The 17,870-nt window shown below is 48.3% G+C and overlaps 1 protein-coding gene across 3 annotated transcripts in view; it reads left to right on the forward strand.

The window, feature by feature from the left end:
* The window catches only part of sytl3 (synaptotagmin-like 3), a 161,854-nt gene that overhangs the window by 24,160 nt on the left and 119,824 nt on the right, over positions 1-17,870 (forward strand). For all 3 annotated transcript variants that reach the window (XM_072507509.1, XM_072507512.1, XM_072507515.1), the window contains exons 2-3: positions 9,141-9,699; positions 10,830-11,045. In XM_072507509.1, the coding sequence (XP_072363610.1) occupies positions 9,590-9,699; positions 10,830-11,045 (326 nt within the window). In that variant the 5' untranslated portion in view covers positions 9,141-9,589. The remainder of the gene's footprint in view (positions 1-9,140; positions 9,700-10,829; positions 11,046-17,870) is intronic.

The following is a 17,870-nucleotide window of genomic DNA, read 5'->3' on the forward strand; positions in this document are numbered from 1 at the left end:
GAACTGCCAAATCTGCGCAGAGTGCAAGCCGCACTTTTACAGGCCAGATAAAGCGCACCTGATAAAGGCTTCCCGCCCCGTTGAGCGCCTCAGTCTAGAGTTCAAAGGGCCCCTCCCCTCCACCGACCGCCACACGTACTTCCTGAACGTGGTTGACGAGTACTCCCGGTTCCCATTCACCATCCCCTGCCCCGACATGACCGCGGCCATGGTCATTAAAGCCCTCTGCAGCATCTTTACACTATTCGGTTTCCCTGCCTACATACATAGCGATAGGGGATCCTCCTTCATAAGCGACGAACTGCGCCAATTCTTGCTCAGCAAAGGCATTGCCTCGAGCAGGACGATCAGTTACAACCCCCGGGGAAACGGTCAGGTAGAGAGGGAGAACGGAACGGTCTGGAAGACCATCCTGCTGGACCTATGGTCCAGAAATCTCCCAGTCTCCCGCTGGCAGGAAGTCCTCCCGGACGCCCCCCACTCCATCCGGTCGCTGCTTTGTACCACGACTAATCAAACACCTCACGAACGCCTCCTTGTCTTCCCCAGGAAGTCCTCCTCCGGAACTTCACTCCCGACCTGGCTGGCAGCCCCGGGACCCATCCTGCTCCGAAAACATGTGCGGGTGCACAAATTGGACCCGTTGGTCAAGAGGGTTCATCTCCTCCACGCGAACCCTCAGTGGCGTATCCCGACGGCCGACAGGACACGGTCTCCCTGCAGGACCTGGCGCACGCCGGAACTACACCCCCCTCCCCCCCCCCCCCCAAACACCAATCACCCCCTCCCTCCCACCGGCGCACCCCACAGCCGCCCCCTTCCCGGGTGGATCGGTCCTTCCCCCGGCCACGCCTCGGGGTAGTGAAGCAGGAAGAGACATCGCTACGCTCCCAGAGACGACGGTGCCCGAGCCAGCGCCTGCATTACACCGGGGCTGAGACAATCGGTGAGGACGACCAGGGCACCCATTCGACTCATCGAATCTTTATAACAAAACAAGAAATGCCTCTGTAAATAATTCAGTTGCCCAGTAAAAGCGTCATTGTAAATAGGGCTAGTAGTTTGATATCAGAGTATAGCCGCTGTGTTTGTGGCATCCCAGGTACCGACTCTGTAAACCCCTACCACCATACGGCCCACTACTCCCGCCGGGTTCTTTTTTAACAAGGGGTGAATGTGGTGGTATGCATTAGGGGTATTAGGGTACCCTGTGATGTCGAAAGGCTATTGGTGGATCGACGCCGGGTCCCGATTGGATCAGCCGCCTACTGGCTCCACCCAGTAAGGCGGAGTATAAGAGCCCGGGTTCTCCCAGCAGCCGCATTCTGTAACTGTGCTGCTGGGGAACAAGTCTGCATAATAAAGCCATCGATTGACTCCCATCTCATCTCGTCTCGTGAGTGATTGATTGTGCTACAGTCCTAAAGTGTGGCTTGAATACCAACCTTCTGATACCCACTGAGACTAAGATCAATGTTTTCACCCAGTGTTTGTAATCTCTGTCGAATTCTAAGTCTGATTCCAGTCACCTGTTATCGTAGGGGGCATAGAAGTGAAAAAAGATGTAAAAGCACAATTTAAGAATCAAAATCGGGGAAAGGGCTGTGATATGGTTTGGATCAAGATTGTGTTGTGGTACCAAGGTGCAGAACTTCTGTTATGTGAAACAGCCCTGTATGAGCAGATGTGCCTTGTGGCTCTGCCAGAGAAAGCCTGACTCCATTCCATCTCTGCAATATTCCTTTCTCTTACATCTGTTCCATAGCCTCAGATACCTGTACCCTTCAGTCCTCTGACTTCAACCTCAACCCTTTTCTGCATCTTTTTGCATCAGCTGCCTCCTCGGGAATATCATCCTCCTCTCCATTGCTCCACCTCCAAATCCTTCCAAAAATATTATTGAACTCTCCAGTCAGAGCTTGACATATTATTTTATTATTATGGCCAGGGGAGAGACGTAGGCTGAAATCCCCAATATCTTTTGCTTTCTATCCATAATCAATGTAGTTTCATTTTGATAAGACTGATGTGTGTTCCCAATGCCACCAGAAATACCCACCCTCACCCACATGTACAGAACGATTAAAAGTCACCAGAAGCACACTTTCATACATTTAAACAAGGAGTATTACTTAATCACACGTTTTGGAAAGGAATATCACTACATCAATCGCACAATGCACACCCAAGGAGGATATAAAGGCATGACTACATTTCTAAACTGAATAGTTAGCAGTTCAAGTGTCTTTGAGAGGCAAGTGAAGGCGAGAGTTTTCCCACTCTGGAATTTAAGTTCAGATGGCTGGGGTCAAAACCTGGATTAACTTCAGAGTTCCTTCAAAGTAAAGACTGTTCAGCAGGCTGTGTAGACAGGTCTTGCTGGCTGTTGTAAGAGATCTAATGTCATGAACTTGGAGCTATTCAAAACGGATTGGAAGAAACTTTTAAAACACTTTTAGCTCCACATATCTTGAAAAGACAAGATGACAGGTTTTTTTGCATCTGTGACATTGTTGCTAGTGTTCTTCAGGTTATTCAGTCTCTCAGTTTTTAGATTTCAAAATCAAGAGGACAGTTTTAATCACAGGATGAATGACCAGTGATACATTATGGAAGACAAATGATGGTCTTTTGTAGTGCTCAGGCAGTGTCAGTCACATGGTTAAAAGCCATTGATATACAATAAGAGATAGATGGTGGTCTTTGGCACGTCATTGTGGATACTCGGTCTCAATAACCCTCTTAACCCCGAATCGGAGAGTCTGGGAATTTATTGTTCCTGTATTATGGAGTAGGGCTTGACCATAGGAGGTGTAAAATTCCAAATCAGGGTGCTGTTTAGCCATGCCCATTCAAGGGAGACCCTGGCCATTATAATCCAAATGGGAATTTTACAAAAAGCTGCCGAAGTTGCCGCCTTGGCAGCCATCGGGGACCATTTTAAAAGGAATACCATTTTTAAAAATGTTGAATATCTTCATGACATTATATAGTTTATTCCCTTCCCCACCACTTCTACCCACCACCATCAGAACCTTGGTGATGGGAAAGCTTTTAGAAACATTAATCCAGGACATCATTCACAGTCACTTGTACATGTATGAAATAATTAAGGAAAGTCAGCATGGATGTTAAGGGTAAATTGTGTTTAACCATCTTTATTAACATTTTTGATGAGGTAAAAGAGAGAGTTGGTGAAAGTATTGCAATTGCTGTGCTTGGAGGAATTCTAAAGTACTGTCAAGCTGCTGTCAAGCTACTGTATCAGGCCCCCGTAGCGAGTGTGTCCACGAACCGGCTGAGGTCGGATATTTCAGTTTGCACCGAGGGACGAAGCATGGGTGTCCCCTGTCCCCGTTGCTGTTTGCCCTGGCAATTGAGCCGTTGGCCATAGCGCTCAGGACTTCAAGGGATTGGAGGGAGTTGGGGAGCGGGGAGGAACACCAGGTCTCCCTCCACGCGGATGACCTGTTGTATATTTCGGACCCGCTAGAGGGGATGGGGGAGGTCATGCGGATACTGGGGGACTTTGGGAGCCTCTCGGGGTACAAGTTGAACGTGGGGAAAAGTGAGATGTTTGTAATCCACGCTAGGGGTCAGGTGGAGAGACTGGGGGAGCTCCCGCTCAAGAGAGTGGAGGGGAGCTTTCGATATTTAGGTATACAGGTGGCTAGGAACTGGGATGCCCTATACAGGCTCAACTTACCTTGGCTTGTAGAGCAGATGGAGGGAGACTTTAAAAGGTGGGACATGCTCCCGCTTTCCCTGGCGGGAAGAGTGCAGACTGTGAAGATGACGGTTCTTCCCAGATTCCTGTTCGTTTTTCAGTGCCTCCCCATTTTCATCCCCAAATCCTTTTTCAAGCGGGTGAACAGGATTATCACAGGATTTGTGTGGGCAAATAAAACCCCGCGAGTCAAAAGATTATTCTTATAGCGTAGCCGGGGGGGGGTTTGGCACTGCCGAACTTCTGCAGCTACTAATGGGCAGCTAATGTGGCCATAATTAGGAAGTGGGTAATGGAGGAGGCGTCGGCGTGGGGGCGACTAGAGACGGCGTCATGCAAAGCACCAGCCGAGGGGCACTAGTAACGGCACCGCTGTCATTCTCACCGGCACGATACACCACAAGCCCGGTGGTGGCGGCGGCACTGAGGGTCTGGGGTCAGTGGAGGAGGCACAGGAAGGAGGAGGGGCCTCAGTTTGGACCCCGATACGGAATAACCATAGATTTGCTCCGGGCAGGATAGATGGGGGGTTTCAAGGTTGGTATAGGGCAGGCATTAGAAGGATGGGGGACCTGTTTATAGATGGGACTTTCCCTAGCGTGCAGGCGCTGGAGGAGAAGTTCGGCGTGACCCCGGGAAATGCTTTCAGATATCTCCAGGTTCGGGATTTTCTCAAAAAACAGGTGGGGACATTTCCGCTGTTACCCCTCGAAGGATACTGGACAGGGTTGTGTCTGGCGTCTGGGTAGGAGAGGGGAAGGTGTCAGACATTTATCAGGAGCTGCAGGAGGCGGAAGAAGCCTCAGTGGAGGAGCTGAAGGGCAAATTGGAGGAGGGCCTGGGTGAGGAGCTGGATGAGGGCCTGTGGGCTGATGCCCTGAACAAGGTGAATTCGTCCGCATCATGTGCCAGGCTCAGTTTAATTCAGTTTAAGCTGGTGCACCAGGCTCACATGATGACGGCAAGAATGAGCAAGTTTTTTGGGGTAGAGGACAGGTGCGTGAGATGTGCAGGGAGTCCAACGAACCATGCCCATATGTTTTGGGCATGCCCGGCGCTTAAAGAATTCTGGCAGGGGTTTGCGAGGGTGATGTCCAGGATTTTGGACACTCTTCCAGGATTTTGGACACTCTGGTGAAGGCGAGTCCAACAATAGCGATATTTGGGGTGTTGGAGGATCCGGGAGTGCGGGCAGCGAAAGAGGCCGAGGTACTGGCCTTTGCCTCCATGGTAGCCCGGAGACGGATCTTGTTAATGTGGAGGGACTCGAAACCCCTGAGCGTGGAAACCTGGGTTAGCGATATGGCGGGGTTCCTCAGCCTGGAGCGAATAAAGTTTGCCTTGAGAGAGTCCTTGATGGGGTTCTCCCGGTGGTGGCAACCGTTCCTTGACTTTCTAGGGGGAGCAGTAAAGTGTCAGCAGCAGCATCGGGGGGAGGGGGCGAACGGGGGAAGGGGGGAAGGGGGGGAGGGGGGCTCAGGTGGGGGGACTTGTTGATATAATGTGTATTTTTGTTTTGTATAATGATAGCAACCACCTTGTTTTGTTAAATATCTTTCGTTTATTTTGTTATGTAAAAATTCTGGTTGGAAAAAGCTTTGATAAAAACAATATTTTAAAAAACATCAAGTTTAAGAGCATTTTGGTATTGTTGCTAACTTTGCCTTAGTTCAATTGCTCTGTTTTATTACCTTTGCTCTTGAGTCGCCAGGTATCTTTATGATACCGCCACGAGGTTCAAGTCCGAGTAATGATCAATAACCCAATACACCGATTAGTAAGGTTTAAATCAAAGCACATTTATTATACACAGTAATCGCTACTCATGCACAAATTCTACATTTAAGCTACTTCTACAACTAACAGGCCGATACTTAACTTGGAACTGGCCCGCTAGGTCAGGGAAACAAATGGCCTTTTGTTCGGGTTCTGAGTCTGCGGGATTCGAAGTTGGTACGGATTGATAGCTAGGAGCGCCTATCTTGTAGCGAGCGTTGAATTAAGACTTACGATTTTGATCTACACTGCTCCGGTTCACTGTCAATGTTGGTTCGTTGTTGCTGGGTGACCCGGGCAGGAAGAAGAGCTGAAGAGAGCGAAGAGGTGGAGAATAAGAGAGTGATTTGAACTTGGGGCTCAATTCTTATAGTCCCCAGGGGCTTCCCGCCTTTCGGAGCAGACCCTGTACCTGGTCCCAAGTGATTGGACTTTGTCCCAATCGCTTGGTTCGATTTTCTCCAATGCTGGAGCGGTTCCCTGATTGATGGGTGGTCCTGAAGTGGTCGTTCACCTCCTTTGTGTAGGCTCCTGCTGGTGCCGAAGAGTCTGGTTTTGTTTTATGTGTCTAAATGTTGCTTATTGTTCCCGGGGATTGCTCATTAGTATGCAGATGGCTGTTGTTATGCTGATGGTTGCTGGTATCGATATTGTCTGGCCTTTCCAGAGGTAAATACACAGCCAACCTGCAGCTGCTGATTTTTGGCTTGTTGGCTGACTTTCCCATCAGCCTTTGCCATTCGCCATTTTGAATCGGGAGTTGGCCATTTTAAGTGGCTACAGTATAAAGCAAATGAGTAAAATATATTACTGCAAGTAATATAACAATTATCTCTGTGGTTTCTGTACTGCAAAACCTTCTTTTCTCTATCCCACTGTTTACTGTCTAGTGTGGACGCAATGTTGTGAACCTCCTTTTGCAGTTTGAATAAACTAACCTTTGGGTTCGTTGTATTTTGAGTTTGCTGTAGGGTTTGATCAGACTGAAAGTGAGGGATTGGGAAATATGTCACCACTTATATAAAGGGAAACAAATTAAACACACCTTACTATTTATCAGTGGGTGGTGAGGAGAAATCAGTGTTCCTTAAATTAACCAACCCTCGTGTCCATAATAGGAATTAGATTTCTACAAATTGGATGAGAAACATAGACTGGAAACATTTAAATAATTTTGCAAATTGGTTGCTGTGTGTTTTTAATAAATTCCAATCTATCTCCACGGACCAGGTGCATCCTCCGATATCAACATAGAAACATAGAAAATAGGTGCAGAATGGGCCCTTCGGCCCTTCGAGCCTGCACTGCCATTCAATATGATCATGGCTGATCATGCAAATTCAGTATCCCACTCCCACTTTCTCTCCATACCTCTTGATCCCTTTAGCCTCAAGGACCACGTTCAGCTCCCTCTTGAATATATCCAATGAAATGCCCCCAACAGCTTTCTGTGGGAGAGAATTCCACACGTTCACAACTCTGAGAGAAGTTCTTCCTCATCACAGGCCTAAATGGTGTACCTCTTATTCTTAGACTGTGACCCCCAGTTCTGGACGGCCCAACAACAGGGAACCAGTCCCCTCAGGATTTTATATATTTCTATGAGATTCCCTCTCATTCTTCTAAACTCCAGTGAGTAAAAGCCCAGTCGATCCAGTCTTTCTTCATATGTCAGTCCTACCATCGCAGGAATTAGCCTGGTGAACCTTCACTGGACACCCTCAATAGCAAGAATGTCCATCCTCACACTAGGAGACCAAAACTGCACACATTATATACAACGTGTGGCCTCCTGGCCCTGTATAACTGCAGCAGGACATCCCTACTCCCATACTCAAATCCTCTCGCTATGAAGACCAGCATACCATTAGCTTTCCTCCCCGCCTGCTGTACCTACACACCAACCTTCAGCGACTGTTCCACCAGACACCCAGGTCTCGTTGCATTTCCCAGTTTCCTAAACTGCCCCATTCAGATGATAACCTGCCTTCCTGTTTTGCCACCAAAGTGGATAACCTCACATTTACCCACATTATATTGCATTTGCCAAGTATTTGCCCACTCAGCCAACCTGTCCAAGTCACCCTGCAGCCTCTTTGCATCCTCCTCACAGCACACACTGCCACCCAGCTTAATGTCATCTGCAAATTTGGAGATATTGCATGCAATTCCTTCCAAATCATTAATGTATATTGTGAACAGCTGGGGTCCCAGCACTGAACCCTGTGGTACCCTACTAGTCACTGCCTGCCACTCTGAAAAGGACCCATTTATTCCCACTCCTTGCTTCCTGTGTGCCAACCAGTTCTCGATCAACGTCAATACATTAACCCCAATACCATGAGCTTTAATTTTGCTCACTAATCTCTTATGTGGCTTATTGTCAAAAGCCTTTTGAAAGTCCAGATACACAGCATCCACTGGTTCACTCTTATCCACTCTACAGGTCAGATCCTCAAAGAATTCCAGAAGATTTGTCAAGCATGATTTCCCTTCCGTGAATCCATGCTGACTTGGACTGATCCTGTCCCTGCTTTCCAAATGCTCAGTTATTTCATCCTTAATAATTTCCCCACCACCAATGTCAGGCTAACCGGTCTATAATTTCCCATTTTATCTCTCTCTCCTTTTTTTAAAAGTGGGGTTACATTAGCTGCCCTCCAATCCACTGGAACTCTTCCAGAGTATAGAATGCTGGAAAATGATCACTATTGCATCCGCTATTTGTCGGGCCACTTCCTTAAGTACTCTGGGATAAGTAGCGTCAGACCCTGGGGACTTATCGTGTTTTAATGCCATCAATTTCCCCAATATAATTTCTTGACTAATAAGGATTTCCTTCAGTTCCTCCTTCATGCTAGACCCTCTATCCCCTAGTATTTTCGGAAGGTTATTTGTGTTCTTCTAAGTGAAGACAGATCCAAAATATTTTTTCAACTGGTCTGCCATCTATTTTTTGCCAATTATGAATTTACCTGATTCTAACTGCAAGGGACATACATTTGTCTTCACCAGTCTTTTTCCCTTCATATATCTACATGAAACACTTTGGTCATGTTATTGCGTTTCTGAGGAAAGCATAAGAACCAGATATGAGTCAACCTTCTGCAAAGAGGAAATGTCTGTTAATTTAATATATTAAACATCATGTTGCATATTATTTTTAACAAGTGTTTGCAACTGGCTAAAACCATTTTTATAATGTAATATGACTGGTAGAAATTATTGATGACTTGACTCTATGCTGGCTAGATAGTTACGCACCATCAATGGCAATTCAGTTTGTAAATCAATGGATGCTAATGAAAACTGAAGGACAATGTTCTTGATGTGAAGATGCCGGCGTTGGACTGGGGTGAGCACAGTAAGAAGTCTTACAACACCAGGTTAAAGTCCCAACAGTTTTGTTTCAAATCACTAGCTTTCGGAGCACTGCCCCTGCATTCATCTGAGGAAGGAGCAGTGCTCCGAAAGCTAGTGATTTGAAATAAACCTGTTGGACTTTAACCTGGTGTTGTAAGGCTTCTTACAATGTTCTTGATGAGTAGGTACCATGAAAGAATAATCTGAGTTTCGCTCGTTTAAATTTCAATAATGAATACATCAGGCTAACAGTTGCTATATCTTCTTTTTGTAGGGCCCAACGCTGCTTATGATTAAGAACTACACATCACATATGAAAGGATGTTGCACCAAGAATGTGATACTTCACTGTATTCCTAAAGGCGATGAAGTACTGACCCAGGATCAAAGTTTGACATTTTTTTGACTTGTAAGTTACTGGAGAGAGAATACCTTTGTGTATTAGGCAAAAAGGGAAAGGCTACAATCAGTTTATGCAGTGGCAATGGAAATTGTGAAGACATGTTTCAACCTGGAAACAGCAATACACGAGAGATGAGTTTGATTTCAAATTGTCAAGCCACAGAGGCAACTCCAATTGTAAGAAGTTGAACCTATTGCGACAATTTTGCTCACTTTTACTATCTTTCCCTTTGGTTTGGGAACCTGTCTTGACTCACATCTTAAAAACTGCGGAGTTGCACTGTCAAACAGTCGTGACGCCAACACTGGGCAGACATCAGAATGGCACTGGAAATTGACATCAGATCTCTCAAAGATCAAGAACGTGAGAAGGTTCTGGAAGTCCTTCATCGGGATGAAATGCTACGTAAAGCTGAGCAAGAGCGGATAAGGTGAGCAGCATAGAAATTCTAATGATCCTTCATTGCTGCAGGATCACTGCCTTGTGAATCAAAGAAAATGTTAAAACTATGATGAATTCTGAATGACAAGACCAAAGCACAAAAGCAAAAATTAGTTCCAAATCTGATACCGACACCAGTAATACTGGAGCTTCATTTTAAGGTATACAAGGTTTAATAGTATCCTTAATTTCCAACTTTTACTGGTTTTCTCGTGCAATAGGCTTGAAGGGTTAAATGGCTGGTTCCTATGCTCCTACTAACCTGTGAGTAATATGGATGACTATAATGATTTCTAAAGATATGTTTTAAGTACACAAGCATTTCCCCTTAATTTAATAGAAAATGTAAGATACATCAATAAAAATGAACAGAAAGACTTATTTTTATAAAGCGTGTTCCATTACCACTGGATGTCTCAAAGTGTTGTATAACCAGTGAAGTACTTTTTGAACTGTAATTATTCTTGTATTGTAGGAAGTGAGGCAGCTAAATTACACTTGGCAAACTTCCACAAATAGCATTGTGATAATGACCAGATAACCTATTTTTTGTGATGTTGGTTGAGGAAGATGTATTGGCCAAAACATTGGGGATAACTCCCCTGCTCTTTGTCTACATAATATCATGGGTCTTTTACTCCAATTGGAGCAGACAGATGTGGCCACAGATTAACATCCCATCCAAAAGACAGATTAATTAAACGTTAATGAGAAATGTCCATGACATTGGAATACTGTAAATAACAGTTTTCTAAAAGTATTTTTATTCAGAATTTTCAACATTTTTACTATTTACAACAGTACCAAAACCCACTCAACATATTAAACCACCCATACCTCCCCCCGCACCACACCTCCCTCAGCAGCCAATGGTAACCAACTCTCAAAAATGCAAAATGACCAATCCCAAAATTTTGAAGAAACCATCACTCGCCTCCCTTAGAGAAAATCTCATCTTCTCCAGGGTTAAAAACTCCAGCAGTGCTAACCACTGTGCCACCATGCTGCCTCCACTTTTCAGCTTTAATTTTTATTGAGAAAAGTAGTGTTGACTCCACTTTGTCCTTGTGCCTGTGATCAGTTACTTGCCACTGAAAATGCTGCTTCCTTTATATGCAGGAAGTTAAAATCGGAATATCAAGAAATTCGACGGAAGGGGGCAAAAAGTTCCAGCCGGGAATACAGTATCAGATCCTGCGCCCGATGCCAGACCACATTAGGACTGGTGTTTAATGTTGGTGTGGTGTGTAGTATCTGCAGTCACAAAGTGTGCAGCCAATGCTGCGTGTACAAAATCAATAGAGTCTGGAGATGCACAGTGTGTCATGCTCACGGGTAAGAACTTTTAAAACGACTTCTCATGTTTCACAGTAGGTATTAAAAGCTCCTACGTTAGCTTCTATGCATGGCTATATTCAAGCTATAGACTGCAATAGGTTATGCTGTCTTGTGTTGACTGAGAAAACCCTTCTTGATCGCTTGGACAGATATAAGAAAACACACATTTTATTTGGGTATTATGACCTTCAAAATCAATCCGAAGGAATATGCCCCAGACTCACAGCAGAGCTCGAGGTATTACCCGTCATAGTGAAGGAGGCTGGCCAGGCTGCGATCGCTTGGTGTGGTTATCTTCTTCTCTGAGCTCCGAGCTCAGTGCCCCTCTTCTGCGATAGTTGCTCCTGGGGGTTCCCAAGTTGTCGCTGATGATGTATTCCGATGTTCCTTCTTTTATCCAGGTTTTGCTATCACTGAGTCATGATACACAGGTACACACACCTGGCCTGAGTTGTATTGTCTCATCAAGACTTAAACCATTTAATAGAAATAAACAGGATACTCCTGTTCAGCCAGGGCAATTCAATCATGATTTCGTTGTCCTCTGAAACATTTTTGCCTGACCAGCAATTAGCCCATTATAGAGTCTGATGGCCTCTTTGATTATTGTTCGTCCTGCTGCAAAGTTGATCACTACTATCTTGAAGTTACATATTCAGGGTATGGTCTTTTATCTTTTTGTGTGAACGTGATAACTACTGTAAGTGGATAATCACAAAGTTCCATATAGTGATGGTAAGTTTCTGTGGTGACTTGAGTACTCTGGCAGATGGCCAATATCGATTCCAGCCGGGGCTTTATTTGATAGTTCCTGTTTTCAGTCTGTGTGTCTTTTCCCCTCTGATAGCCTATCCCCAGTGCCACAGATGGTACTTCAGATATCATATAATCAGACAACACATGGTCAGATGGTAGGTGTACAGAATGTCATGTGATCAAACCTTCAGTAATAACTCCAACTAGAGATGGAAGCACTAGTAGGGCAATGGGCAAGTGGATTGCTGTAAGAACCCTGCAACTTGACTTGGTTCTGAAGAGTGTGAGAAGAATGTCATGGAGTCATGTTTTTGCATCCACCATCTCCTTTACTTTCCCCATCTATTCCACTTCCGTGTCACTGAACGTTGCAAACATTGGGGAGGGGTAGATGGTGAATCCAGATGTGAATGCTCCTCATTCCTCAATAATCAACTGAAAGTTTCTTTCATTCCCAAATTTTCACAGACCTAAAGAAAGAGAAAAGGTTTACATTTCTGCTGCACCTTTCACAATCTCAAGAATTCCACAGTCAATTAAATACTTGTGATGTGCAGTTCCTGTTGCAATGGAGGGATAAATAACTTCATCTACATTTCCAATTGTAAAGTTGCTGGGTTGTGTAGGAATGATGACAAAGGAGTACAACTTAAATGGTTTACGACAAGATCTTCAGCAACTCTTGCATGCCATGCCTATAGCCACACTGGTGAGAAACCTTGCACGATCGACACTTCCTGTGCACAGGCCATGACAATACATACATGAATACACATTCCACACCAACCATCTGTTGAGTTGAATTTTAGTCTTATATTTTTTATTCTTAGATACTTTATAAAGTTAAAGGCATGAATATCCATTACATTGGCTGGAATTCTCCATTCGTTGGGATTCCATTTTCCCACCACAGTGCACCCTCACCCATGGGTTTCCTGGTGGCGTGGTGAGGTTTCGAAGTGAAATCCCATTGACAAGCAGCAGGAGTAGAGAATCCCGCCACCAGCGAATGACATGTGCCGAGAAGCACATGGGGCTGATTCTCCGATTCTGGGCTATGTCCCCACGCCGGCATGGGAACGGTAGCATTTTACACCAGACAAAATGGTGTAAAACGGCCACCGATGCTCTGTTTTGCTGGGGGCTAGCGTGCCGGCAGAATAGAGCACCCGGCTCAAGCTGCCGACACGGCCCGGAGAATTGGCGGGTCTGTGGCCGCGCCTGCGCACAGCGGCGGCCAGCAGCGGCCGCACCGTGCAACATGGCAGCGGCCGCTCGCGCACCCGACCCGCAAAATAGGCCCCAGTGTCCCCAGCCCCTGATGAAGTCCCACACTGCCCGCGGATCGGCCATCCCCGGCTGTGGCTGCGCTGGACTGAGTCCGAAGAATGAGACCACACGCGACCGATGCCGTCGGGAACTCAGCCGGTCAGGGTTGGAGCATCGGCCAATGTCCTGGAGGTCATCGAAACGCCACTTTGGGGGGGGTGGCGAAGCATCGCGAACATGAGTTCAGTTTCTGCAACCATTATGCCCCTGTCGTGCACTAATGCTATTTTGCTTCCCTAGCAGGCCAATCAGTCAACCAGCCCAGTCCATCCTCTCGCACCGTGGGAGTTGAGATGGGATTGAGCATCTGAGGGATATATCTTGGAGAATAGCATTGGAGAAGCGTCACAGCTGTTCCCCACTCTCCACCAGTGCAGATACCTGCACCTTGGTGGGAATAACTAGCAGGCAGGCTTCCAGACTTCTGGGTAACTAATTGGTGAGCACCTCACTGCTGATGATCCACAGCAAGCTGCAGCAGGGACATTCCCAGGGATCCAGCATGTGGAAGATGCTGGAGCCCAGGACTCTCTGAGACCTGATCAGATGACGAACCCCTGGATTCGGTCAGCCCACAGCTGCTCGAGCTGCAAAGGCAGAACTGTGATTATTAAGAAGGGATGTCAGCATCCCTCCTTGGACTGGAAGGCCAACTGCAGGAGCCCCATCGCATTCTGCCAGGGCGGATTGTGTCATCAGCGCGAAGTAACCAGGTCAACACTGTGGTGATATGCATCACTGTAAATGCACAAGGGGTTTAATGTAAATACACTTAGACTAGATAAACACTAGAGGGAGCACCAGAGACATCATGACACACAGACATCCAACCAATAGGTCAGTAAGATAGGACACGACCAAGGGGCAGTCAAGACACACACACAGGTGACACCACCATAAGGGGGCTACCCATAAAGGACACAGCACACATGATCTTTCTCTTTCCAGTGGACACACTTAGTGAATACAGACAGGGTTGATTGAAACACATCACACCCACCACGTGGATTGTAGCAGACTGGTTCATCAGTCTGAGTAGCTATAGCAGGATGAACAGGAGAGTCAAATCCAAATAGGAGAATTGTTAATAGTTTAATAACCGTGTTAAAGCTATCTCCAAGTCTGAACCTTCCTTTGTCAGAGTGCACATCAAGGAAGCAGTTTATGCTACGTCAAGAGCATAACAAAACAAACACTGCGAGTGTGGTGTTGTCTGTAAAACCTCAGACACTTTGACTAATTTATCAATCAAACGTTTTACCCAGCTGTCTTTCTTTGTGAGACGAACAGAGGACAAATACAAGTGTCAGATTCAACCAAATTTATTATTAAACACAGTTAATCAGTCACCCCTTTAAATTATCCCAAATAATAATAATCTCAAGATTGTTAATACTACCCGTGCCGATGAACTCAATCGAGGTGCTGGTCCAATTCTGAGTGTCGGCTGTCTCAGGGCCTTCACCCACGAAGGTGGGCCTCACGCGTTGCTTCCTTCCATCCCTGATCTGTCCTTTAATCTTCTCTATTACCTCTGCGTGGAGTCTTCGCTGGGGAGGGTCCTGGTGGTGGATCTTTTATACCTCTCTTCTCGTCTTGCCAGAAAGTTCTCTGGCCCTCAGCCAATGATGTCTCGGGGCGAGGGTCGCGATACCCCATGGTGTTGCCGATTGCAACTCTGCAAGGCACCAGGAGCCCAGCCCCTGGGGTCCATTCCTAGGTGTATTGTTTGCATGTAATTGTACTTCATATGTGGTAACTGGCTGCCAGAATGTCTAGTTTTATCTGGGCAACTCAAAACAAATCGATCCACATGAATAGGACCGATTATCTCCTAGTTAGTGATTGACAGGGCAGGTCCAGACATGTCCTGGCAGTTTGTCTGTCTGCTCAGCATATTCGAAACTTGGCCAAGTTTGAATTCCCATCAGGCCTGCCTGTGGTTCTGTCTGATTTTATTTAAAATGTCCCATTCTTAATTTAAAGTGTCCGATTTTATTGGGCCTAAATTACAGGCCGCTGGCCATTTTAACCACTGTGGCATCTGCAGTAGAGTGCTTGGTGCAGGACATGCACTCTTTGGAGAAGGATGTCCACTCCAAGGTTCAGGTCATGAACTCCATGGCTGAGGATGTGAGCTGCATGGCGCAGGATAGCAACTACATGGCACAGGCACTTGTGGAATTCCACAGATGTCATCGCCAGAGGACGGCAGGGGTTTCTGGATCGTCTGGTGCCTAGCCCAGGGCCATCCAGGTGACCCTGAGGGTGTCCAGTCCATCTGACTCACCGTTTCCTGTGACCAGCGCACCTCTAGGCCCGCACACTGAGGAGGGGTAGCACTGCATCGTCCCTGTTGCCTCTGTACAGGTTCGGGCCCTGAAGTGCCCTGCCCTCCAGGGGCCGCTCACCAAGGCCACCTGAGGCAACATGATGTGGCAGTCAGAAAGCAGCCTTATCCTCAGCTGTCGATCCTGGGATAATACTCTAGACAGAGGGGTAGGAGTATGAAGATCAAGAAATGATAGTCACAGCATGGGCATGGGTGAGTTTAAACACGAGTAGAGATTAATCAACTATGTTAGCACCATTTAACCGATTAAAAGTCACGATATACACCCTTGAGATGCCTGTCCACTCTTCTCATTTAATTGCTGCAATCACAGCCAAATGTATGTTTAGGCTGGAAGCTTACTGCTGGTGCTTTCTCAACCTCTTCTCAGAGACGCTGGCAGCTTAATGATTGTGCCCCCCCCCCCCGTAACGATGCAGTCATGCTGATGTAATCCTGTCATGTAACCATCTCTCCCTCCCTCTACCCCCGCAGCCAACTCTCAGGCCTGCAATCTGTGGAAGCATTCTTTCAAAGTGAGGAAGCCATTGACTGAGAGTTTGTGCGTCTGTCCATCGGCAGCATAGGTACAGACCCATGTTGGTACCCGTAACCTCGGTGGAGGCAGTACCAGCAGAAATAGGTCATTCAGCATCTATTCGCCCACAGGTCACCCTGTTCAGTGGAAGGTTGTGCTCCGGTTTCTGTCAGGCAGGAGTCAGACATTCGTCGGAGAAAAGTAGCTAAATGATAAAAACAAGAAATAGGAGGAACAGGAGTAAGCTATTTGGCGTCTTAAACTTGTTCCACCATTCAGCGCCAGGGTCCCAGGTTTGATTCCCGGCTTAGGTCACTGTCTGTGCGGTGTCTGCACGTTCTTCCCGTGTCTGCATGAGTTTCCTCCGGGTGCTCTGGTTGCCTCCCACAAGTCCCGAAAGACATGGGGGCGCGATTCTCCGCTCCAGCGACGAAGTGCCCACACCGTCGTGGACGGCATCGAGGTTCACGACGGCGCGAAACGGCCCCGATCTCGAACCGATTCAGGGCCCAAAAATGGGCTAGGATCGGGGCCGCGAGAAACTCGGGGGGCGTGTCCCAAAAGCCGCGTCGTCACCTTCGCAACGCTAGAATGACACTGCGCTGCGTCATAAACGGCGCGATCCGCGCACAGAAATACCCGGAGTAGAAGAAAGAAGAAGAGATGGCTGAGCCCCGACGAGCCGCAGCCGAGGTTCCGGGACACGGACGTGGACACCTTGCTGGATGAGGTGGAGCACAGAAGGGACACCCTCTGCCCAAGACGTGGGCATCGCCAGCCATCCAGTGCGGTGAGGCGCGGTTTGGCGTGAGGTTGGCACCGCTGTCAGTGCTTTGGGGCAGACCCCCCGGACCGGGAGCAGTGTCGAAAGAAGCTGCACGACCTCACTCGGGCTGCCATGGTAAGTGCCATGAGGGTTTCACCCCCCCCCCCCCCCCCGGCATGAGGGGGGGGGAAGTGGGGTCAGGGGGGTTTGGTGCATCGGGGTGGTGGTGGGGGGTCAGGGGGGGTTGGGGCATCAGGGGGGTGGTGTGGGGTCAGGGGGGTTTGGGGTGGTCGGGGGATTGGGGGGTCGGGGGGTGGTGGGGGGTCGGGGGGGTTGGGGCGTCGGGGGGGGTGGTGGGGGGTCAGGGGGGGTTGGGGCATCAGAGGTGGTGGTGGGGGGGTCGGGGGGGGTTGGGGCGTTGGGGGGGGTCAGGGGGTGTTGGGCGTCGGGGGGGTGGTAGGGGGTCGGGGGGGGGCTGGGGCGTCGGGGGGTGGTCGGGGGTCAGGGGGGGTTGGGGCGTCAGGGGGGGTGGTGGGGGGTCAGGGGGGTTTTGTGGCGTCGGGTGGGTGGTGGGGGGGTAGGGGGGGTGGGTGGGGGGGTCGGGGGGGGGGTGGGGGGGTCAGGGCGGGGTTGGGGGGTTCAGGGTGCAGAACGATTTACTCGACCCACATGAGCCCCGGAACCCCCCCTGGAGCAATGCAATGGCGTGCTGTCTCCTGAATCACCATAAATGTAGTTTATATCTGCACGCCCTGATGATACCCACCTAATTGTGATGCTTTATCCCCCCCCGCCCCCCCCGGACAAGACAGCTCACAACCAGCGTGAGCGTTTGAGAACCGGAGGGGTTCTCCTGTGCTGCACCCGCTAAATGTCCACGAGCAGAGGGCCCTGGACCTCGCTGGGGGATCCGCCACCCGGGAGGTCGCGACATGCCAGGTCGGAGGCGCGGAAGCAAGTGAGAGAACCCTGCATGTCCTCACCCCCCCCCCCCCCCCCCCAACCCATCACCGTCTCCCTCACACTTTGCCCACTGCACCCTCGCTCCCCTCCCCCCCCTCACACTGCACCCACCACCACCATACACCCGGGCCACCGTGT

This window comes from Scyliorhinus torazame, chromosome 1 (assembly GCF_047496885.1).
Source record: "Scyliorhinus torazame isolate Kashiwa2021f chromosome 1, sScyTor2.1, whole genome shotgun sequence".
Taxonomy (NCBI): domain Eukaryota; kingdom Metazoa; phylum Chordata; class Chondrichthyes; order Carcharhiniformes; family Scyliorhinidae; genus Scyliorhinus; species Scyliorhinus torazame.